Source organism: Stegostoma tigrinum, chromosome 38 (genome assembly GCF_030684315.1).
Source record: "Stegostoma tigrinum isolate sSteTig4 chromosome 38, sSteTig4.hap1, whole genome shotgun sequence".
Lineage (NCBI taxonomy): Eukaryota > Metazoa > Chordata > Chondrichthyes > Orectolobiformes > Stegostomatidae > Stegostoma > Stegostoma tigrinum.
Window position 1 is genome coordinate 25,021,619 of NC_081391.1, and position 25,741 is coordinate 25,047,359.

Here is a 25,741-nt window from a genome sequence, read left to right on the forward strand (position 1 = left end):
CCCTCGGAGAGGAAATTTCTTTCCATCTCCATATTAAATGGGAGACACTTTTTTAAGGCCACATATTTAGTGTTACGACCCCACATGGGTTGTGCACTCTGAATCGAGCTCTGCTATTCCCAGAGTTTTATCAAATGTTGAAGTTTTGTTTAAAGCACGCATGACAGTTCACCAATTTATCCAACTTTAAGACTCAGATTCCAAAGTGAACGTGAATTGTTATTCATTGCAAGTAACCAGGTGATTGTTACAGGTAAACAGATATAATCCATTGACATTTAACACTACAAACAGAAACTCTAACCCCCTCATAAAATTGCCGTTGTGCGCGCGCGCACACACACACACACACACACGTGCACACACACACAACACACACAACATACATGCACACACACATGCACACACGCAACATACATACACACACACACACACGTGCACACACACACAACACACACACACAACACACACACAACATACATGCACACACACATGCACACACACACGTGCACACCCAACATACATACACACACATGCACACACACAACATACATGCACACACACACATGCACACACACAACGTACATACACACACATACACACACACACAACACACACACAACATACATGCACACACACACATGCACACACACAACATACATACACACACATGTGCACACACACACAACACACACAACATACATGCACACACACATGCACACACACACGTGCACACCCAACATACATACACACACATGCACACACACAACATACATGCACACACACATGCACACACACAACATACATACACACACACACGTGCACACACACAACATACATGCACACACACACACGTGCACACCCAACATACATACACACACACATGCACACACACAACATACATACACACACACATGCGCGCGCGTGCACACACACACAACACACACACACAACATACATGCGCACACACACATGTGCACACACACAACATACATACACACACGTGCGCACACACACGTGCACACACACAACATACATGCGCACACACACATGCACATGCACACACACATGCACACACACAACATACATACACACACACACATGCGCGCACGTGCACACACACGCACAGACACACACACACGGAAACTATCGTTGTTTTCCAGTTCCACTGTTGAACTCATACTTCTTTGGCTGACCAGACTTCCTGTGATTCGGGTGCCTTTCATTGGAAACTTTCACTGGTTTGTAAAAAAGTACAGAATAACTGATTCACTTTGATCAAAAATCACAGTTTACAGCAACTGCTGCAGGAAAGGTAATTTGTCATCTTCAGGTCTAAAAGGTGTTTTTGACTGCAGAGAACAGGTAGCTTAGGAGAGGATGTGCACAATTTCCTTTCCTCTCTCTCTTTCTCTGTCTTTGTGATTTGTATCCATTTTCTAGCTGCTTAACCATCTGAACCAATCACACAGCTGTCGGCAAGTAAAAGGTCTGTGACATTGATAACTGTTACTAGTCCACGGACCAATCGGCATCTTGTTACCAACAAGAGCTGTATCAGTACATACTGAATGTTCTTTACTTGGCTCCAGATGATCTGCAGTCTGAACTTCAATGAGAGTTAGCTCAAACAGATTTTTACAATACCTGCCATGGGGATCAGGTTACATGCTTTCAAACCTGCAACCAATCTTTCAAATATCAATTTTTCAAAACAGATCTTCCTCATTTCAGACCTACATTTTAGAAACACAGAAATAAAAATGCACAGTCCCACATTAGCTTCCTAATTTTAGACTCCTCCTCAAAATGGTACACCCTCCCAGTATCTATTCTATCAAGCCCCCACATGATCTTATATGTTTCAATAAGGTCATGTCCAATTTTTCTAAACTCCAGGGAGTAGCAGTTCAACCTGCTCAACCTTTCCTAACAAGGCATTATTTCTTTCCAGGAATTAATTTAGTGAACATTTCCTGAATTGTTTCCAATGCAAGTACATTCCTATTGAATTAAGGGGACTGAAACAGTACACTGTACCCCAAGTGAGGTCTCATCAAATGACCTGTAAAGTTGTAACAAGACTTCCCCACTGATATATTTTACCTTCTTGCAATAAAGATCAACATTCTATTTGTCTTCCTAATTACTTGCTGCACCTACAATGTATCACCTACAAGATGCACTGCATAATTTATCATGAATCTTTTGACAGCTCTTTTCAAACCTTTAACACTTAGAAGGACAAATACAGCAGTTACATGGGAATACCATCACCTGAAAGTTCTCCTCCAACCTCTACACTGTCCCAGCTTCACAGAATCACTATTGTGCAGAACACTGCCCTTTGGCTCACATTGCCTTCACTGTAAAAATTCTGAATGGACATCGTGACTTTTCCAAAAAACCTGCACATTATTTCTATTTAAATCACCATCTGATGACGCTCTTGAATGCCTCTGTTTGACTCTGCCTCAACCACACTTTCAGCTGGTGCATTCTAGACCCTAACCACTCAACGTTTGAAATGTTTGGACTCACATTGCCAACACTTCTTTGAAATCACTATGTCTGTGTCCTTTCGTTCTTGATCCATTTATTAGACTGAACAGTTTCTCCTTGTCTACTCTGTCTAGACATCTCATGATTGTCAGAAATTAAATGAAATCTCCTGTTAATCTTCTCCTGTGGAAAACAGTCTCTCAACCTGTCCAATTTATCCTCATAACTGAGACTTTGCGTCTCTGGGACCATTCTTGTAAACCTTTTCTACACTAAAGTATGGTGCCCAGGATTGTAGATAATAAACCAGATGAGATCTAACTGGTGTTTTACGCAGTTTCAACATAATCATAGATCATAGAATCCCTACAGAGCAGAAACAGGCCCTTTGGCCCAACAAGTCCACATTGAACCTCAGAGCATTCCAACCAGACCCATCCCTCTATAATCCACCTAATCTACACATCCCTGGACACTACGGGCAATTTAGCATGGCCAATCTACCTAGCCTGCACATCTTTGGACTGTGGGAGGAAACTGGAGCACCTGGAGGAAACCCACACAGACACAGGGAGAATGTGCAAACTCCACACAGACAGTCGCCTGAGGCTGGAATCAAACCCAAGTCCCTGGTGCTGTGAGGCTGCAGTGCTAACCACTGAGCCACCGTGCCACCCCAAATCTCCCTGATCTTGTACTCTATGCCACTACTAATGAAGCCTAGGATGCTGTTTGTCAGCCATTCTCTCCACCTGTCCTGCCAGCTTTATGATTGACTGAGGATATCTGCTCCTGAACATCCTTTAGAGTAATATAGGAATGTAGGAATTAGGAACTAGACATGGGAATAGGCAATTCAGCCTTTTAAGCCTGCTCCGCCATTTAACACAATCATGGCCGATCTTATCCAGGTCTCAACTCCACTTACCTGCCTGCTCCCTACAGTCCGTTACCCTGCTTTGCATCAGAATATTCTTTATTTTATGTTGTCTCTCCATCCTCTTTCTAAAAGTAATACTCTTTCTGTATTACTTTTCACACTTGTCTGCATTGAACACCATCCGCCAGCTCCCAGCCCACTCCAACAACATGGTCAATGTCTTTTTGAGGATCTACGCTGGCCTCCTCACAGTTTACAATCCTCCCCCACCCCTCTGTCCATGGTTTGTATTTGAAATTTGAAATTGACCCTTGCATTCCAAGATCTAGACCAGGAAAAGCAATTCCAAACTTGTACAAACCAAGTACTGCCTGCAGGGAAAATCCATTACAAGTATTCCTCCAGCTGGAAGATAGCCATGAAGTATTACTGTCTGTTTCCTATCACTCAGCCAACGTTGTATCAATTATGCTCATGTGCCTTTTATTCCATGAGCTTTTTCACAAGACTGCTGTGTGGTACTCTTGAATGCCTTTTGGAAGTCTACATACACCACAACATCAGTGAGTACACTCCTCGACCCTCTCTGTTACCTCTTCAAAGAACTTCAGCAAGAGAGTTAAATATGATTTTACCTTAAAATATCCATGATGGCTCTCCTAAACTCTAATCCACATGATTGTTTCTACAAGCTTCCCCACTACTAAAGTAAAACTGGTCTATAGTTTCTGTGCTTATCCGTATAACTGTTCTAAAAAAAATCTGTATTGTTTGCAATTCTCCAGTCCTCTGACACTACCCCTCAGTCCTCAGAAGACTGAACAATTACAGCCAGAGCCCTTCCAATGTTCAATCTCATTTCTTTCAATATTCTTTGATGCATCCCATCTGGTCCAGTTGTCTTGTCAACAGCTTATCCTTTTCTTATAGTGACTACATTTCCTCCTCTGTTACCATGACCTAGGTAACATCTGTTTCTCTTAACAGACAAAGTGAAAATATTCATTTAAAAACTCAACCATGTCCACTGTTACTCTGTAACCTCCTTTTTGGTCCCTAACAGACCCCATTCCTATTTTTACTATTCATTTTCAGTTTATGCCTGTAGAACACTTTGTGATAAACCTTTATGATGGATAACAGTCGTCTTCATAATTTCTCTTTACATCTCTTACTTGGTTTTTGACCTTTCTTGTTTGCACTTGGTCCTCAGTTGTATTTTCTACCTGATGTCTTGTTTTCATACGCTTTATCTTAGTTTCCATTTTCTTTTAAATCCAGGGAGCTCTGGATTCATTTGTTCTCCCTTTGTTCTTGAGAGACGGCATCGTGACTGTATCAGAACCTTATAAGCTCGATTTTCCTGCCAACCTTATATTCCAGTTTATCTGTTCCAGTTCCATTCTTGGCTTGTTAAGGTTGACTCTCCCCCAGTTTACTTTCATACTCTGGAATATCCATTCCCCTTTCTACCATCATTGTAAACCTAATATTACAATGGTCACTATCCTTTAAATATCCCTCTACTGACACAAGGTCTACTTGGCCCTCCTCATTCTCAAAATCCAGGTCTAGCAGTTTTGAAGAATGAAGGGGGATCTGTAAAGTTCTACCAGGACCTAGATGGAGTAAACACAGGATGTTCCCAATGAACATGGAGCCCAGAACCAGGGGTCACAGTGTAAGGATATGGAATAGGCCATTTAGGACTGGGATGAAGAGAAATGGCTTTACCCAGAGAGTGGGGAGCCTGTGGAATTCTCTGCCACAGAAAGCAGTGGAGGTCAAAACATTGAATGTTGTCAAGAAGGAGTTAGATATAGTTGTTAGGAATAAAGGGATCACAGTGTATGGGGAGAAAGCTGGAACAGGGGCCTGAGTTAGATTATCAACCCTGATCACATTGAAAAGTGGAGCAAGCTTTAAGGGCTGAATGGCCTACTCCTGACCCTGGCTTCTATGACTCTTCACTGTGTGGGGGATCGGACAGTGAACATGGAACAGGACTGAGCCCTGATCTAGATGGTAAAACTGTGTAAATGCTGCACAAGTGGATGATGAGGATTAAAACATTATTGACAGTTGATGCTCTCTGTGGGTATCTGAATGAACATGATCTGTTATTTAAGCAGAGACCTTAATCTGATTATGACCAAGGACACAAATGACATCGTAGAATGCCCCAGAGACAGGTGATGTGGCTCAAGGAAGGAATTGACCTTCCACAGAAAGTACTCCAGTGACAGTCACTGGGAACCAGAAACTGTTGATTGCTGGTTGTGCAGAAAGAAATGATCAATAGATGGTCGACAAGCAAAATCTCAGAGATTTCCAACAGACGGATAATTAATAGATGGTTGACAAGCAAAATCTCAGAGACTTCCAACAGACGGATAATTAATAGATGGTTGACAAGCAAAATCTCAGAGACTTCCAAGAGATGGATAATTAATAGATGGTCGACAAGCAAAATCTCAGAGACTTCCAAGAGATGGATAATTAATAGATGGTCGACAAGCAAAATCTCAGAGACTTCCAACAGACGGATAATTAATAGATGGTCGACAAGCAAAATCTCAGAGACTTCCAAGAGATGGATAATTAATAGATGGTTGACAAGCAAAATCTCAGAGACTTCCAAGAGATGGATAATTAATAGATGGTCGACAAGCAAAATCTCAGAGACTTCCAAGAGACGGATAATTAATAGATGGTCGACAAGCAAAATCTCAGAGATTTCCAACAGACGGATAATTAATAGATGGTCGACAAGCAAAATCTCAGAGATTTCCAACAGACGGATAATTAATAGATGGTCGACAAGCAAAATCTCAGAGACTTCCAAGAGATGGATAATTAATAGATGGTCGACAAGCAAAATCTCAGAGACTTCCAAGAGATGGATAATTAATAGATGGTCGACAAGCAAAATCTCAGAGACTTCCAACAGACGGATAATTAATAGATGGTTGACAAGCAAAATCTCAGAGACTTCCAAGAGATGGATAATTAATAGATGGTCGACAAGCAAAATCTCAGAGACTTCCAAGAGATGGATAATTAATAGATGGTCGACAAGCAAAATCTCAGAGACTTCCAACAGACGGATAATTAATAGATGGTTGACAAGCAAAATCTCAGAGACTTCCAAGAGATGGATAATTAATAGATGGTCGACAAGCAAAATCTCAGAGACTTCCAAGAGATGGATAATTAATAGATGGTCGACAAGCAAAATCTCAGAGACTTCCAAGAGATGGATAATTAATAGATGGTCGACAAGCAAAATCTCAGAGACTTCCAAGAGATGGATAATTAATAGATGGTCGACAAGCAAAATCTCAGAGACTTCCAACAGACGGATAATTAATAGATGGTCGACAAGCAAAATCTCAGAGACTTCCAAGAGATGGATAATTAATAGATGGTCGACAAGCAAAATCTCAGAGACTTCCAAGAGATGGATAATTAATAGATGGTCGACAAGCAAAATCTCAGAGACTTCCAACAGACGGATAATTAATAGATGGTCGACAAGCAAAATCTCAGAGACTTCCAAGAGATGGATAATTAATAGATGGTCGACAAGCAAAATCTCAGAGACTTCCAAGAGATGGATAATTAATAGATGGTCGACAAGCAAAATCTCAGAGACTTCCAACAGACGGATAATTAATAGATGGTTGACAAGCAAAATCTCAGAGACTTCCAAGAGATGGATAATTAATAGATGGTCGACAAGCAAAATCTCAGAGATTTCCAACAGACGGATAATTAATAGATGGTCGACAAGCAAAATCTCAGAGACTTCCAAGAGATGGATAATTAATAGATGGTCGACAAGCAAAATCTCAGAGACTTCCAAGAGATGGATAATTAATAGATGGTCGACAAGCAAAATCTCAGAGATTTCCAACAGACGGATAATTAATAGATGGTCGACAAGCAAAATCTCAGAGACTTCCAAGAGATGGATAATTAATAGATGGTCGACAAGCAAAATCTCAGAGACTTCCAAGAGATGGATAATTAATAGATGGTTGACAAGCAAAATCTCAGAGACTTCCAAGAGATGGATAATTAATAGATGGTCGACAAGCAAAATCTCAGAGACTTCCAAGAGATGGATAATTAATAGATGGTCGACAAGCAAAATCTCAGAGACTTCCAAGAGATGGATAATTAATAGATGGTCGACAAGCAAAATCTCAGAGATTTCCAACAGACGGATAATTAATAGATGGTCGACAAGCAAAATCTCAGAGACTTCCAACAGACGGATAATTAATAGATGAGCAGTCAATAGTTAGGAACATGTTAAACTCATTCTGTTGGCCAACTAATGGAAAGGATGTATCTCAGTGTTATCTGCAGATTTCTTGTACAAACTGCTGCTGGAACATGCTGTCTCTAGGGCCCTGTGCCCACATATGGGCATCCAAAAGGACTTGGATTGGATTGGATTGGATAGAATTGGATTCTCCCTAAAAAATATAAGATCAATCATTTGCTCATCAGTGAAAAAAATTAACCACACTGCAACATTTTGAACTGGGTTGCAGGACAGAGATCCCTCACAGTGACATTCAGAAGTTAAAGGATCAGTTTTGTCAATATTTTTTCCTTTCAGGCCAAACAGCGGATTCAGTGAAAAGCTGTAACAAACAAACAGAGTTTGCCGGAGAAACTCAACAGGCCTGTGGAGAGAAAAACAGAGACAGAGACTGTGTCAGGGCAATGATCCAAACACCTGAGAACATTATAGGGTGGTGGTTTGTGGGGGTGGTGGGAGGGTGGTGGGGGGCGCGGGGTAGTGGTGTGTGGAAGTAGGGAATGGAGTGTGCGTCAGGGGAAGCAGGTTGAGAGGGTGGGTTAGAAATGTAATCCTTTCATTGAGGGAGTGGGCTATAATACAACATCGTTTTATTGTCACTGTACTTCATTGTAGGAGTACAGTGAAAAGCTTTTGCAACATCTTAGATGGAAGTACAATACTTGAATACAGAAGCGGAACAAAAGTAGTTGCATTACATAAAGAGTTGAAAAATAAGTTAGAAATAGGACAGCATTAAAGGGTTGACGTTACTGTAAGGTAGGAAATTTCAAATAAACATTACAGTGTAACAGCTCAGCAGAGAGCCTCCACACGCACTCAGACAGCCCAGGCCAGACCATAGTCCAACAGCCATCCTCGCTCACTCTAAGCCCCTGACCGCTCCATACCAACACTCAGCTGCTCCAAGCCAGGACAGCCTCCCCATGCCAGTCTGTGCCTGGGGCTCGCTGCCAGCTGGCTGCTCTGGATCTGTTTCCCCATGTTACTCTGGGTCCGTTTCCCCATGTTACTCTGGGTCCGTTTCCCATGTTACTCTGGGCCTGTTTCCCATGTTACTCTGGGTCTGTTTCCCCATGTTACTCTGGGTCTGTTTCCCATGTTACTCTGGGTCTGTTTCCCCATGTTACTCTGGGTCTGTTTCCCCATGTTACTCTGGCTCGGCTTCCCCATGTTACTCTGGGTCTGCTTCTCCACGTACTGCTCTGGGTCTGTTTGCCCATGGTATTATGGCATGGCACGGTGTCACAGTGGTTAGCACTGCTGCCTCACAGTGCCAGGGACCTGGGTTCAATTCCACCCTCAGGCAACTGTCTGTGTGGAGTTTGCACATTCTCCCCGTGTCTGCGTGGGTTTCCTCCGGGTGCTCCGGTTTCCTCCCGCGGTCCAAAGATGTGCAGGTTAGGTGGATTGGCCATGTTAAATTGCCCAGAGTGTTCAGAGACATGTAGATTAGGTGGGTTATGGGGGATGGGTCTGGATGCGATGCTCTGAGGGTCGGTGTGGACTTGTTGGACTGAAGGGCCTGTTTCCACACTGTAGGGATTCTATGATTCTACTGTGGGGCAGCTTCCCCACATATTGCTCCAGGTCTGCTTCCCCATGTTACTCTGGGGTGGATTTCCCATGTTACTCTGAGGCACACAGCCCATGCACTGAACCAGTGTTTACTGAGGTGAATATTTCTGATGACAATGACTATACTCATCATGAATATCTGATCAGGGTGAAATGGCAAATTGGTCATATCATTCTGTTACTTCTGTGTGTTCATTTTCTTGAAGAATTTAAGCTCTGTGTTACAGTCTTCTGGCCTTTACTGTTATACAGTCATAGAGTATTTTCAGCACAGAAAAGGCCCTTCAATCTACCATGTTTGTATTGGTCATTAAGTATCCATCTGCACTCGACCCATTTTCCATCACTTGATCCACTGCCTTAAATGCTATGGCACCTCAATTGCTCACCTTAAGTGTCTTGAGGGTTCCAAAGGACCATAAGACATCAGAGAGGAAGTAAGGCCAGTTGGCTCATCGAGTCCATTCTACTATTTAATCACGGCTGATGGGCATTTCAACTCCACCTACCCGCACTCTCCCCCATAGCCCTTAACTCCCCGCAAGATCAAGAAATTATCAATCTCTACTTTGAAGATATTTAATGTCCCAGCCTCCATTGCGCTCCGTAGCAATGAATTCCACAAGCCCACCACTCTCTGGCTGAAGAAATGTCACCTCATTTCAGTTTTAAGTTTACCCCCTCTAATTTTTAGGCTGTGCCCGCGGGTCCTAGTCTCCCCGCCTCACGGAAACAACTTCCCAGCATCCACCCCTTCTAAACCATACATTATCTTGTAAGTTTCTATTAGATCTCCCCTCAACCTTCTAAACTCTAATAAATACAATCCCAGGATCCTCAGCCGTTCATCGTACGTTAGGCCTACCATTCCAGGATCATCCGTGTGAATCTCCGCTGGACACACCCCAGGGCTAGTATGTCCTTCCTGAGGTGTGGGGCCCAAAATTGGACACAGTATTCTAAATGGGACCTAACTAGAGCTTTATAAAGCCTCAGAAGCACATCGCTGCTTTTATATTCCTGCCTCTACTGCCCTTTCAGGCAGTGGGTTCCAGATAATCACCACCCCCTGAGTGAAAAGAAAGCTGAAGAGAAATCTAAACAAACTGAGGCAATCACACATTTTATGCCTGTCCAGGTGTAGTCAGCCTTTGCTACTGACATAAATTAGTTAGTGGGTTGAACCAAACTGAGCCAATGATCACGGATCTGTCTGAGCTAAGGGCCTCAAAAGTCTGCCCAAAATCTTTGGTCTTCCAGTGGAATGATTTGACCGTGACTGAGCGTTGCAGACTGGTACTTCCCCAGGCCCAGGACAACATGCCGAAGGGCACACCGAAGCTGCTTTAGCTGCTGCAGAAGGGCGTGGCGGGGGGTCAGGGGAGGCAGGGGTGGGTGGGGGGGTGCAGTGTGGAAAGACGAAGGCCTTTCTACCAAAATATACAGAGGGTCTGTGTCGAGATTGGAACAAGGATGACCAGGTGGGTTTTGCTGAGTGCGAGACCCCTGATTGGGGCTGTTAATCCTGGGGCTGATCGGGGGCCCTGGCTGGCATATATAAACAGGAGTCTCAGAGAATCTCCTCACACTAGCGACTGGAGTCATGCTCCGAGCTGACTGGTCAGTGTCCTTGTACAGTACGTGTGTGAATAAAGGGTGACTCAGTGACAGAATACCGGCCTCGGGGCAGTTATTAGAATTAGAATTAGAATCCCTGCAGTGTGGAAACAGGCCCTTTGGCCCAACAAGTCCACACCGAACCTCAGTGCATCCCACCCAGACCCATTCCCCCTATAACCCACCTGAGCTACACATCCTGAACACTACGGCAATTTAGCATGTCCAATCCACCTAGCCTGCACATCTTTGGACTGTGGGAGGAAACCGGAGCACCCAGAGGAAACCCACACAGATTACAGGGAGAATGTGCAAACTCCACACAGACAGACTCCCAAGGCCGGAATCGAATCTGGGTCTCTGAGGCAGCAGTGCTAACCAATGTGAAGTTTCAAGATCCTCTTATTGCCTTAATGGTAATAAACACTTCTCTTTCATGATTGGAAACACCATTCGTTGCAATTGCTTTGAGGAATATCAAAGTTCACAGTTTTTTTCCTGCAAAATGGGCACAGAATTGTTTCGGACCTTGCTATGTATTTATAGATAATTTATGAATATAGTATATTTTTGCAATAAAAATGGGTCCCAATTTGGTTATATCACCCAGGGTCCTGCTCTTGCCTGAAGGCCAGTACATCCCAACCGAAAATTTACATGTGGAGTGACAGTGAAGGCAGGATTGGGTTCATCTGTGTTGCTTGTCAATACTCCCTGACCAGTGGGTAATGGCAGTGAAACCAGAGTGGAGGGGATGAAATCAAAAAAGGTGCAAAACCTGCAGGAATAGGGGCAGCGTTGTCTTTCAGATACAAGGAATGAGTACGCCATCAGCTCATTACATGCTTCCCAATCTTAATCGGATGATAAATAAGCAACATGATAAATGTATTTCCCTGAGATTTTCAGATTAATTTTTAAAAATCTATTTGCTCAGTGAGCTTGTTAAAAGGCCCTGACAAGGGCTTGATTTCTGCAACTGAATGGAGAGAGTCAGATTGCGACTGACGCAAAAATAGGTCCCATTAAACATGTGAAAAATTAATTGAAGGCCTATATCACATTTGTTCGGGTAGTATCAGATAAATTAATTTCAGTGTAGCAGATCTCCCTTTGCACACCCTGTGGAATTTAATAGTACATCTCTCCTTGTTCACTCCTTATGGAATTTAAAAAAAATCTTTCTCCATTCACTCCCAAATATAAAGAAAATAAATGACGCGCATTTCTGTAGCACCTTTCGCAACATTAGTACATCATCAGAATCAATGAATTGTACTTTAGTGGGGAATTACTGTTGTAATGTAAGAGTTAATTTGTACAGCACAGCTTCCACAGGTACTAAATATTCAAGTAGCAATTCCCTCTACTCCATTCCCATCATTCAGTCTGATTTGTGTCAATTTACAGCCAAGTCATTCACCATTCAGGCTGGTTGTAGGGAGCTCATGTTCCGAGGGTGAAGTTTATATATGAGACCGCAGCCCATGCACACAGTGCCCCCAGCTACAGGTGTTTACTGAACATATTGTTAATTCCTTGTCAGTTTCTCCTTTGAGGGATATTGATTTTTAATGAGTTTTGTGGGTTGTCATTTCTTTAATGTTCCTGATCTTCTTTGTTTACGCTGTATTGCCGTGGGCGTCTAAGCTGCAGTGCGCTGCAAACTATAAATGAGATCTCCATAATCTGTGAATTGAGTAACTCCCGATCCAAGCATGATCTTTGTTCAACAATTACACTGAATTACTATAGCACCTCTAAGAAAACATCCTACGCCAAGTCACAGGAGGAATTAGCAACCAGAATTTGATTTTGGATCATATATTAAGGTACATGACTAAATATTTGGTTAAAGAGGTATTTACAAATCATCTTAAAAATGGAGAGAGAGAAAGTAAGGCAGAGAGGGAAATTTCAAATTGTAGGATCTCAGCAGCTGAAGGCATGGATACTAATGGGAGAAATATTCAAATGAGTGATGCTTTTGAGGCCAGAACTGAAGGGCAGCTGAGGTCTTAGAGGAGGTTACAGAGATAGAAAGGGATAATACCATGGAGATATCTGAAAACAAAATTTAGAAGGTTACAGTTGAGACTTCGCTGGGGGCTAATGTAGGTGATGGACAACGGGAGTGAGGAGTGGACAAGACTCAGTGTGATTTCGGATACGAGTACTGTGCTTTTGGATGGCATTAAGTTTTTGAAGGGTTTGAGATGGCAAATCAATGAAGAGTGTGTTGGAACAGTGAAATCTATTGGCAAGGAAGAGGGTTTTAACATCAGAAGGGCTGAGGCAGGAGCAGGTTTGGTGATATTATGAAGGCAGTTTCAGTGATGGAGCTGATATATAACTGGAAGGTCAAACCTGATTCAGAGATTACAAACAGCTTCACACAGCTTCAGGGAGAGGGATCGAACTGGTGCGGGGGACTAAAGGTGATGGCTTTGGTTCCCAACAGATAGTTGAAAGAAATTTTTGGTCATCCAACAGGACATGGGGCCGAGGGACGCATCAGAGCCCAATGACTTGGGACAGGGTTTGAGGGAATCCACTGTTCTTGGGTCAGAGGAAGTGGGACCACTGCCCTCAGTTCAGGTTTGTGGCACAAATTAGGATCAGTACTCGGGCTTGTGGCTTCTGCCCCTGGTGTGAAACTGGGATAAGGACTCTGTTTGACCAGTTAGCGACAGTGGCAGGGCTGAGAGGAATAGAGAGCTGGTTGTGGTCAGTGTACATTCAGAAACCTGACTTTTCAGATGAGGGTGCCCATGTTATCATTAGCAATATTTGCAGTCTCAAAGCTCTAGTAATAATGTCACTACCCATTATAGACTGGGACATGGGTTTGTGTACAGTGTCTGATTCCCTTTCCATGCCTCCAAACTCTGCTATATCTCCCTCTTTATCTCACTCTCTGTTGTCCTGTCCCCACTTCACTAACTGATGTCTCACAAATCCCTGTAAGAATGTTTTTTAAAAAAAACTACATTATTCATTCTTAGGATGTGGGTGTTATTGGCAAGACTAACGCTGTTATCTATCTCAGCTTACCCCGAGAAGGTAATGATGAGCAATGTTTTGAAACCACTTCACAAGGTTAGTTATGAGTCAACTGGATCAGTGCGAGGTAGGCTGCGTTAGAGGACGATGACAAGTTTCCCTTCCCACAGGCTATGAGTGATGATTATTGGGCAGAGCAATCTCAGCCCACGTGCCCATTGTTGCAAATGAGACATTGGAAGTGAGATCCAATGTGCTCTCTTAGATGGGTGTAGAAGGTTCCATGGTAGTATTTTGTAGAAGACCAGGGAATTACTCCAGTGTCTTGGTGTCTTGGGGTGTGGGTGGGTGGAAGAGAGGTAGGTTTAGCCCTCAATCAATATCAGTGAAATACGTGACCATGCCACTGTTTGTGGGATCTTGCTGTGCACAATTTGGCTGTCACCTTTTTTTTCATTATAACAGGTTTCAGCTCATTAGCTGCAAAACACTGAGCCATTCTGAAATTGCGAAAGGCGCTGTACAAATGCAATCCTTTACTTCAGCCTTTTAATGAATTAGTTGGGTTATTTTAATGTCAAAAATGAGCATCTGTAAGGTCACTTCCTCTGAGGCCTCTTTCAGTTTACAGGCTGTCCTTTTCAGGATTCAGTTCAAATTCACAAACAGCCCTGGTGGGATTTGAACTCATAGATAATGAATCCAGGAACATAAGCACTCCAGTTCTGTACACCTATCAGATCAGACACTGATCAATGCTGACAGCTTCCCATTACATATTGAACACCTTCAGCACATCAGCGAAATGTTATTTTTAACAATCCCCTGCAGGATCCAGGTGATTAGTTTTCACTTCACTTACTATAGAAAGTACAGATAGATCACATGCAACGCATTAATTATTTCATACAAATAAAAAAGTCCTAAATTGCTGTTAAATAATTCTCCAAGGACTATTCCTACAGTCAGATCATTTTAAAATTAATTAACAGATGCTAAGGGGGAATGTCAGCTCGGAAGCATTGGTGGGAGTGGGGCATGTTGTGGGAATGGAGATGGTAATGGAGTAGCAAAGGATGGGTTCACTCTCTGAGTCCTTTGAACACGTGGACCCAAATCTTAGACAGGTGCACGAATGTTGTTTAGGGAAAGAAATCTGCCATCCTTACCTTGTCTGGTGTATATGTGACTCCAGACCGACAGCAATGTGGTGGACTCCTGGGTGTCCTCTGAAATAGCTGAGGAGGAAATTCAGTTCAAAGAGAATAAGGAACAGGCAACTGATGCTGACCCAGCCAGTGATGCCCAAATGGCAGAAATAAGGAAGAATAATATCAAAATCAGGTCGAACCAGGAGGACAAATGAATCTACATTTACAGTGAGAATAGCTCTGTCTCATCTTCTACTGTACCTCTGTGTTTCTTTCATTTCTACCTCACCACTCTCTACTTCCAGCACTCTCCAGACGTTTCCCTCTCCCTCTCTCTCTGCTTCAGTAGCTCTGGCCATGCTCTGGTCTTGCATTTTCCTTTTCTCAGTTTTCTTTTGGATTTCAACTCTAAGATTTTTTCTCTCTTTCACCACTGTTTTAATTCTCTCTCACATTCTAACTTCTGACTTTATCCAGTTTGAGTCCACAGTTTTGTATTTGTTGAGACAGCAGCACCAGGGCAAAGAAACATTTGCAGCAATCTCTTTGCTTCCCTGCTCCCTCCCACTCTTCCTTTTCCTGCTATTCTTTCTATACCCTTCTCTTCCTTCCTCACCTGCTTTTTATTCCACTATCTCCAGATCTTTGTCTCACACTCTGTCTCTTGGTTTAAATGGTTTTGCTATGAAAGGTTTCACAACAGATGAAGTAATCACACTAGAGAACACTTAAGTGCGGCCAATCCCGCATGGAACCCTAAAGAGAAAAGCACAAAGCCAGGGTTCTTGTGAGTGACCATACGCTCATCTTCTGGTGCACAGGAACAGGGATATACTCACTGTAACAGGCATGCAGTAATCCAGGTGCACACACCATGACAGGTTAGTATTGTGACAGATGTTCGCCACTACAGGTACAGTACAGTGACTGATACATAACTATACAGATGTGCCTCACAATCGTGAATCTTATGGTTACAGCTGTAAGATTTAGTCCAGGGGTCACAGGTTATTTGAAATGAGGCTGAAGTCATTAGTGGTTTTAAAGCAACTTTCTAAGAAGCGATGGTTTAGATGTAATACATCAGATAGGCAGAAACGACATTTTACTTTTAACAGGTGTGTATGGGTTACTGGTCTCAGATTAAATAAGTGGATGGGGAAAATAGAGAATATTAACCTCCGCAGATGGCAGTGGTTGGCTTCTGAGAACAATTCACTGCTCTTAGAACAGACAAAAAGATGGATGAAGCCACTGTCCAGAGCTGGAAGTGGGGGTGGAGGGAAAGCTTCTTTTCTGGTCTTCAGTCTGAAGTGTTAGATTAAGGCCAGTATGGATCACTTCCAAAAATCCCTCCTCTCTCCAAAGTTTTCTTGAGCTAAAACCCAGTTTTCAGGTGAAGACGGAATTGTTCCCAGTTCAAGAGGCTCTCCTCCAATCAAAGTGATTTGTTCCTCTTGAGATTCCATTTGCAGACTTTATTCCTGGGAGTCCTCTGTCATTCATTTATTCAACTACTCATTGGCATTCAAGCTAATCCCTCCTATCTCCATCAGGAAGGCCTTAAAAGTCATCCAGTGGCTCATTGCTTGTTTGAAAGTCCCATTTAGCTTCAGGAAAGTGGTTTACATCTGTGTCATTCTGTCACATTATCCCCCACACTCCATGACTATCCCCCCGCCCCAACGTACCTGGAAACCACACCCCCCCACCCCACCAACCCTGATCAGGATTAGCAATGCCTTGTTTCCAAGTTGGAGCTGGAGACATGCCCTTGGTGAGGCAATGGTCTTTGCTGCCTTCAGTTCATCAGCCCAGAAGCTGGTATGAGTGCTTTCTTTATAAGGGGGAGGCGGGAGGGAGGGGAAAACAGAGAGAGAGAGAGATAGACAGAGAGAGAGAGAGAGAGGGAGAGGGAGAGGATGCCATCCTATGATACTCAATGGATTTTTTAGGATTTTATACAGTTGTTATATAACATTTTGTTATGGAACCCTATCTGCAAGACCGATACTGATGATGTGTGTCGCGGTGTCACAGCCTGAAATACTCCCTTCCACACAAGGTGATAAACCGAGGCCCATCTCTTCTCCCAGGTAGGTACAAAAGACCCCGTATCAGCATTTTGATAGTTCAATGAGGAATAGGCAAGTTGACCCTGATGCCCCAGCCGATACCTATTGCTGAGACAATGCCACTGGGTTCTTTACTGTGTTGCTGCTGTGGGATCTTGCTGTGTACACTTTAGCTAATGGTTTTTCTACTTTGCTGCACTGACTATATTCAACAACAGTATTTGATTGGCTGCAATTGGTTTTGGGACATTAAAAACATTGTTTCTGCTGCTCTCTAAAGGTTGGCTTTTTGTTTCTGTTCCTGTAACATGCTGCAGTAGTACTGGACTACATCTTAAGGCAGATGGCAACTCTCAGGCTGGGAATATGGTTCAGTGCCAGGAGCTCCACACAGCCCATCTGTGGTGCTCACAGGTTGACTTAGCGCAGGAAACATTCCCACTGCCATTCCCTGCGGTGGCCGAGTTGGCTGAGGGGACTGTTCCCCAGTTGGTGTGGTTCATGTTAACATTCAACACACTTGGACCAAATACAGCTGCTTTATAATGAAGCAGGGACGGATTTAATAAAATCTATCAAATACCGTTATTTAAACAATGTACACCATTGCCTGACACATAGCTCTGTTGGGATTTATTTTCTTGGGAAATATTGTATTGTTATTTTCGATTTTTGGTTATTTTGTTCAACCAGAAAGTCCAAAATTCTTGTTGAGCAATTGCTGTTCCAGAAAAAATGACTATCACTAACTCAAAGGGCGAACTAAAAATTTTATTAGACAATGAGAACACTACGAGTTAGCACTGCATCATTGGAGGCATGACAGGATATAAATGCTCAACGCATGTCAATCTGCCACTCCTCTGCATCTCAGGTCATACCGACTCTTTTCTTGGATCCTCAAGACTGGTCCTTTAGCTTTTCGACATAAGTATATAAACTCACCTGTAAAATTTCGACTTCAATTGCCCAAGCCACCTTAAACCCACCTTGGTCGGCACAACATTGTGGGCTGAAGGGCCTGTTCTGTGCTGTACTGTTCTATGTTCTATGTTCTATGTTCTATGTTCTAAATAGTGGTGTTGCTCAGTTTATGCTGCTGTCGCTGTTTCTCTAGAATTATACCAGTTGTTCCAGTTTCCCTTCTTCATTTCCTAAACTCTATATCTTTAACAATTTCTTCAGATGCCTTTTAACTCCGCAGTTAAGCTGCCCCTTCAACTCCCAATTTATTCTCTCTTCATCTCTCCTTACATACTCTCCCACGAGGTGCCCCTTTAATAAGCATCCTACCAATGAGGACTGTCCCTTTACTAGTGCTAAGCTCTCAGTACGGTGCCTTCCCATACACTCTCACTTTGACGATGACTTCACATTTTAAATTGATTCAGCGCACAGAACTCAGAAATGAAGCGAAGGTTATGGGGGACTTTTGACCAATGGGAAGGGGGCCACAAGTCTCCCATGTCAGCCTGACGCATGAATCACTTCCCTTGATCCAATGAGATTGGGTGTGTTCTAATTGCCAGCCTTAGCTTGTATTTTGTCAGGAGTCACCCAGAACACTGAGTGCCCGGTCCCCTCCTGGCGTGAGCCTTAGCTTTGCTCTTAAAGTCACATTGCCATACCTGGCACTTAACAGACAAGTGCAATTTGAGATTATTCATGCTGTAAACTTACAAGTAGTAAACTTTAACAACTCTGAAACGCATTAATGGTGCAGGCACGACGGGCTGAATGGCCCACTTCTGTGCTGTAACACTCCTGTGAACAACAGAAAGATATATGCCATTGAAATGAACCATAGCACCCCAATGCAACTGGAAGCTACAGGGTCATTGAATGTAGCTTAGAAGATGCAGGATGGGCCCTTCGGGATTCCTGTTAGTGCTCTAGTATCTGCATCTTATTGATGACAATTTCTGATCTCATTGTCTGTGACAGTAACTGATTATTATCATGTTTGCTCTCTCCGGGGATGGGGAGCAGGGCCAGTTGCTGACTCAGGGCAATGTTTCCTCGATATTTGCACTCTCTGGCCAACCTCGGGGTCATATCTACCTGCAGATCCAGGAGCTGGAAGCCCAGCTGCTCTCCAAACTCTCAGAACTGGAGAAAGAACGATCCTTACTGCGGAACAAGAGTGACCGACAGAAGCATCTCCTGGAAGAGCAGCTGGAATCCCTTCACCAGCGCATCGACAAACTGGAAAAAGGTAAGGAACAAAAGCGAAGTTGCTGGAAAAGCTCAGCAGGTCTGGCAGCATCTGTGAAGGAGAAAACAGAGTTAACGTTTTAGGTCCAGTGACCTGAGGAAGGGTCGCTGGACACAAAACATTAACTCTGCTTTCTCCTTCACAGATGCTGCCAGACCTGCTGAGCTTTTCCAGCAACTTTGTTCTTGTTCCTGATTTACAGCATCCGCAGTTCTTCTGGTTTTTATGTTGAAAAAGGTAAGGTTCAGGATAAGGTTAAAGGTGAAAAGTCAGGTCTGGGATGTGAGGGATACTGGGGCTGACTCTTCATTGTGCATTCCTGTCTCACAGCCTTGTCTTGTAGGAGCACATATTAAGAGAGGTCAGACCTGTCTCTCTGTAACAGTGTGTAGAAGGGAAGCAGACCTCGCTGAGATCCTTTAGCTGGGATTATACCACAGTGACTGCAAGCCAGTGTGAGTCCAAGAGGCAGACTGATACATTACAGCTTTCCTGACTTAGAATGGACACTTCAGTGTCAAATAATTCACACCAACGACTACAATGTGTTGACCTACACAAGGGAGATCATGGGAGAAAAAGCGTGAGCATTGAGAGGTGTTTCAAACCACAGGGGAAAGTGCCGTTTTGAAGGAGTTTTTAAAAGGCAAAGAGGAAGTTGACATGGGCATGGTTAGAAGAGAGCAAATTGTTCAACAAATTCTGAAGGCAGAAGTCACATGACAACAGGCTATAGTCCAACAAGTTTGTTTGAAATCAGAAGAATCTAGAACCTAGAACACGAAACAGTACAGCACAGTACAGGCCCTTTGGCCCACAATGTTGTGCTAACCTATTACCCTACTAAGATCAATCTACCCTGCATACCCTACATTTTACTATCCTCCATGTACCTATCCAAGAGTCGCTTAAAAGTCTCTAAAGTACTTGACTCCACTCTAAGATAACAAAGTGTGGAGCTGGATGAACACAGCAGGCCAAGCAGCATCTCAGGAGCGCAAAAGCTGACATTTTGTGCCTAGACCCTTCATCAGAGAGCTCTCTGGCAGGATTCTTGGCGGTGTGGAGGAACAGTGTGGAGGGATCTTGGGGTCCACGTCCATAGATCCCTCAAAGTTGTGACCCAAGTTGATAGGATTGTAAAGAAAGTGCATGGTGTGTTAGCTTTCATCGGCAGGGCAATTGAGTTTAAGAGCCGTGAGGTTATGCTGCAGGTCTATAAAACCCTGGTTAGACCACACTTGGAATACTGTGTTCAGTTCTGGTCACCTCATTATAGGAGAAACAACTGGATTGTTTTCCCACTTATATGCTGTAGATAACAATGAGAGCTTCATCAGAGAGCTCTCTGATGAAGGGTCTAGGCCCGAAACTTCAGCTTCTGTGCTCCTAAGATGCTGCTTGGCCTGCTGTGTTCATCCAGCTCCACACTTTGTTATCTTGGATTCTCCAGCATCTGCAGTTCCCATTATCACTGACTCCACTCTCACTGCCAACAGTGCATTCCACACACCCCCCACGCTCTGTGTGGGAAACAGACATCTCCCCGATACCTTCCTCCAATCACCTTAAAATATGCCCTCTCATAATAGGCATTTCCACCCAGGAACAATGTCTCTGACTATCCACTCTATCTGTGCCTTTCATCATCTTGTACACCTCTATCAAGTCACCTCTCATCCTTCTTCGCTCCAATGAAAAAAACCCTAGCTTCCTCAACCCTTCCCCATAAGACCTGCCCTCCAGTCCAGGCGGAATCCTGGTAAATCTCCTCTGCATCCTCCCTAAAGCTTCCACGTCTTTCCTATAATGAGGTGACCAGAACTGAACACAGTATTCCAAGTGTGGTCTAACCAGAGCTTTATAGAGCTGCAGCATAACCTCACGGCTCTTAAACTCAATTCCCCTGCCAGTGAAAGGCAACACACCATGCACTTTCTTTACAACCCTATCAACTTGGGTCACAACTTTGAGGGATCTGTGGACCTGGACCCCAAGATCCCTCTGTCCCTCCACGCTGCCGAGAATCCTGCCATTAACCCTGTACTCTGCATTCAAATTCGACTGTCCAAAATGAATCACTTCACACTTTTGGAGCATAGTCTCATTGGCACTTCCACAACAAATTCCAACAAATTGCAACGTAATCTGATTCCTGATCCATCCTAAACTGCCCTGCTGTTGGCAAATAGGTCAGAAATTTCCTTTAAACCTATGACCTTCCAAATATCCTGCATTCCTTCAAATCAGACCTCTTGTGCACCATCCACTTCCTTCTACCCAGCATTGATTGGAAGTTAGAGATTTTCCAGGAGAGAATTCCAGAGCTTAGGGACCACAGGCAGGCAAAGACATGACCACAGACATGGAGCTATTTACAACTGGCCGGGAATGCTGGTGTTCAGAAATCTTGGAGGGTCACAGGGTTGGAGGAGGTTATAGAGATGGGATTAGAGGAGGTTATAGAGATGGGGTCAGAGGAGGTTATGGAGGCAGGGCGGAAGAGGTTCCAGGGATCGGGTTGGAGGAGATTATAGAGACAGGGTTGAGTGGGGAGTCAATGTTATCTACAGCATATAAGTGGGAAAACAATCCAGTTGATAACAAAGTGTGAGGCTGGATGAACACAGCAGGCCCAGCAGCATCTCGGGAGCACAAAAGCTGACGTTTCGGGCCTAGACCCTTCATCAGAGAGGGGGATGGGGAGAGGGAACTGGAATAAATAGGGAGAGAGGGGGAGGCGGACCGAAGATGGAGAGAAAAGAAGATAGGTGGAGAGGAGAGTATAGGTGGGGAGGTAGGGAGGGGATAGGTCAGTCCAGGGAAGACGGACATGGTCGAGCAGTTTCAAGGCCGAAGAGATTACAAGAGAGTTGCAGTGGGAGAGAGATTCCCTGAGGTTGGTCCGGAGGGAGGAGGGTAACTTCTTCAGGTTAGGCATCCCTGGAAGAGGCTTCGCAGTGAGGTTAAAATAGTATCAGAGATAATGGGAACTGCAGATGCTGGAGAATCCAAGATAATACAATGTGAGGCTGGATGAACACAGCAGGCCCAGCAACAATCCAGTTGTTTGTGATAGGCTTATATCCGAAGCCCAGTCAATAAGTAATACTGTAGTAATGAGTAATATTAAAACTGTGCTTCCTCCGCCGAGATTGAAAGTTTTGGAGAATTATAGTCAGGAAACATGCTGCCCTAATCCTGGAATTGTGTGGCACACAATGAGAGTGGAAAACATACAGTAAATTCTCCCAAACAGTGATGTGAAAAGCACCAAATAATCTGTTTTACAGAGGCTGATTGAGAGATTGGCCAAGAAACTAGGTACAAGCCATTGCTCTTAGAAACATAGAAAATAGGGGCAGGAGGAGGCCATTCAGCCCTTCAAGGCTGCTCCACCATTCGATATGATCATGGCCAATCATCTAACTTCCTGTTCCTGATTCCTCCCCCATATCCTTTGATGTCTTTAGCCTAAGAATGAAATCAAACTCATTATTGAAAACCTTCAGTGTATTGGCCTCAACTGCTTTCTGTGACAGAGAATCCACAGGCTCCCCCATAAGACCATAAGACCATAAGACATAGGAGTGGAAGTAAGGCCATTCGGCCCATCCAGTATACTCCGCCATTTAAATCATGGCTGATGGGCATTTCACCTCCACTTCCCTGCACTCTCCCCATAGCCCTTGATTCCTTTTGACATCAAGAATTTGTCGATCTCTGCCTTGAAGGCATCCAACGTCCCGGCCTCCACTGCAATCTGCGGCAATGAATTCCACAAGCCCACCACTCTCTGGCTGAAGAAATGTCTCCTCATTTCAGTTTTAAATTTACCCCCTCTAATTTTAAGGCTGTGCCCACAGGTCCTAGTCTCCCCGCCTAACGGAAACAACTTCCTAGCATCCACCCCTTCTAAACCATACATTATCTTGTATTAGATCTCCCCTCAACCTTCTAAACTCTAATGAGTACAATCCCAGGATCCTTAGCCGTTCATCATATGCTAAACCTACCATTCCAAGGATCATCCATGTGAATCTTATAAAGCCTTCTTTGGGTAAAGAAATGCCTCCTCATCTCAGTCTTAAATGATCTATTCTTAAAGTTAGAGCCATAGAGACATAGAGCATGGAAACAGGGCAAGTGATCTCAGAGGCTTAAAGTATTCCATGTTAAATCTTCACAACAGAAACTGCCGTGTATAAATTGCAAGAAGGCTACAAAATCTCGTTCCCAGTGAGAACGAACTACATGTATGCGCGAATGAAGCAAAGCCTGCCAGAGCTGTACGCACTGACCGTTTGCCTATGGCTGAAATCTAAGGACACTGTGGGAATTGGAACCCCGTTCTCATACGCAGTTCCTGGACAAGCAAATGAACTGGTTTTACTTGAGTGGGACAAGAATCCCATTGAGCTGCTGATCAATGACAAGGTAAGTGTTAAATTTCCTTGGTAATTGAGTTAATTAATTAAAAGCTGTAGTTGGCAGACAGTCTGAACTGAACCACTGCTCAGGTACAATTGATCTGAACTTTGTTGACTGACCAGGGAGAAGCAAACAATGAATAATGCTCCTGAAATTAAGTTTTCACAATATCACACGATAATTACAAGTGAATTAAACCGTGTGATCTGTCCTACTTCATCTACCTCAAGAAAATCACGTTTAGATTTCTGACTGTTGGGGATATTGATATATATTTATTGGGGTGATGGCTACTCATTGGCGAGATTGTAGTGTGTTGAAGAGGCTTCCATCTGTTGGAGGGGTATTGTTTATGAAGCGATCGCTATACATTGGGGTGTTCATGTTTATTGAGGATATCGATGTTTTGTAGGAATTATAAAAGCAGGACACTATGGATGTTGAAGATATGAAATAAAACCAAAGAGTGCTGGTAAAGCTAGCAGCATTTATGGAGAAACAGAATTAACATTGTCAATCTAATGTGACTCTTACTCAGAACTGGAAAGGGCTGGAATGTGATAGCTTCTCTACTGTGAGGGACAGTGGGGGAGGAAGAGCAAGTGGTGCATATTGTGGGGCTGTCCAAAGCAAAACATAAAAGAGCATCAATGAAGGTGAAGGAAAGATAGAGATGTAAAATGGGTGTAAACGAATGGATGAAAAAGAAAAGATGGATCCACTTTCCTGGGAGCAAAGCCAGCAAGAGCCAAACAGGAAACTGCTGGGTGAGGGTGGGAGCATGTAAGGAAAGTAGAGGACCAAAGTTAGGCTCTGTAGTTGTGGAATTCAATATTGAGTTCTAAAGGCTGTAAAGTGTCCAAGCAGAAAGGGACGTTTTGTTTCTCCAGTTCATTCAGGAGGTTTTGTAAATGAAGTGGGTAATATCCTTGCCTCTGAGCCAGGTTCCAGTCCCGCTCCAGGATTAAATGACCAAGGAAGTTGCATTCACAATGTGGTCAAACAGTTTGAGATCCAACCTGTAACCATCAAAAACCAGGCAGTGAGAATGGAAGAAATTCCTGGTCAGATATCCTCAGGCATTCCTCACATTTTGGTCTCTGGCAACCTGTTCTGGGAAAACTGGTCATGGAAAAAATATAGAAGCAGGTGCTTTGACTACCCCTAAAGTTACTAAACACGCGAAGTGTAGAAGGGGACCTCTATGGGGAGATTTTAGTTTACTGGGACAATTTCTGCACTTGAGCAAAGAAGGGTACAATAATTGTTGTGTTTGTAGGTGACACGCCTCCCGTTGGAGATTAAAGATGGAGAATGGCATCATGTGTGCATTACTTGGACAACCAGGGATGGTGTGTGGGAGGTGTACGAAGATGGCAAGTGGCAAGGATCGGGGAATAATCTGGCTCCTTGGCATCCGATCAAACCTGGCGGGACTTTAGTTCTTGGCCAGGAGCAGGTGGGTACCAGGGGGCTCTTCAATACCCCAGCACCAACAGTGTCAATGGTAGAGTGACAGGTTTTGGATGACTCACATGATATCTCCAGTTTTCCACATTATTGCCTGTTGTTGACTCTCTTCTGACCTGCACAGTGGCTCGGTTTGATCAGCGTCACAACTGTGAATGGAAAATCTCAGCCACTTACAGCAGGACTGAGATTTGCAAACTTCAACTGAGATTATGAGCACCCAGACATTAATAAATCAGTCAATCCCAGCTTGCCTCTTCTCCAATAACCAACATCATGTACTGATCATTGTTACCACCTAGTGACGTTTTAATATTAGAAGAATACAGCTAAATTAGCTAACTACAGACCACCAACATTTTACATAGAGAGGCTCAACATAGTCATTGGTATAAACAATAAATCCTCAAAACTACCAAAATAACAGTGACACTCAGCAACTCTTCCATTCCCTGCAGTTCCTTACCCCTACTCTACTTCCTTCTG

At 43.6% G+C, this 25,741-nt stretch overlaps 1 protein-coding gene across 3 annotated transcripts in view; it reads left to right on the plus strand.

The window, feature by feature from the left end:
* The window catches only part of LOC125447163 (neuronal pentraxin-2-like), a 74,284-nt gene that overhangs the window by 45,006 nt on the left and 3,537 nt on the right, over positions 1-25,741 (plus strand). For 2 of the 3 annotated variants that reach the window (XM_048521350.1, XM_048521345.2), the window contains 3 exons: positions 19,129-19,354; positions 23,547-23,791; positions 25,065-25,244. In XM_048521350.1, the coding sequence (XP_048377307.1) occupies positions 19,129-19,354; positions 23,547-23,791; positions 25,065-25,244 (651 nt within the window). The remainder of the gene's footprint in view (positions 1-19,128; positions 19,355-23,546; positions 23,792-25,064; positions 25,245-25,741) is intronic. The other variant, XM_048521346.2, reaches the window with a different exon arrangement.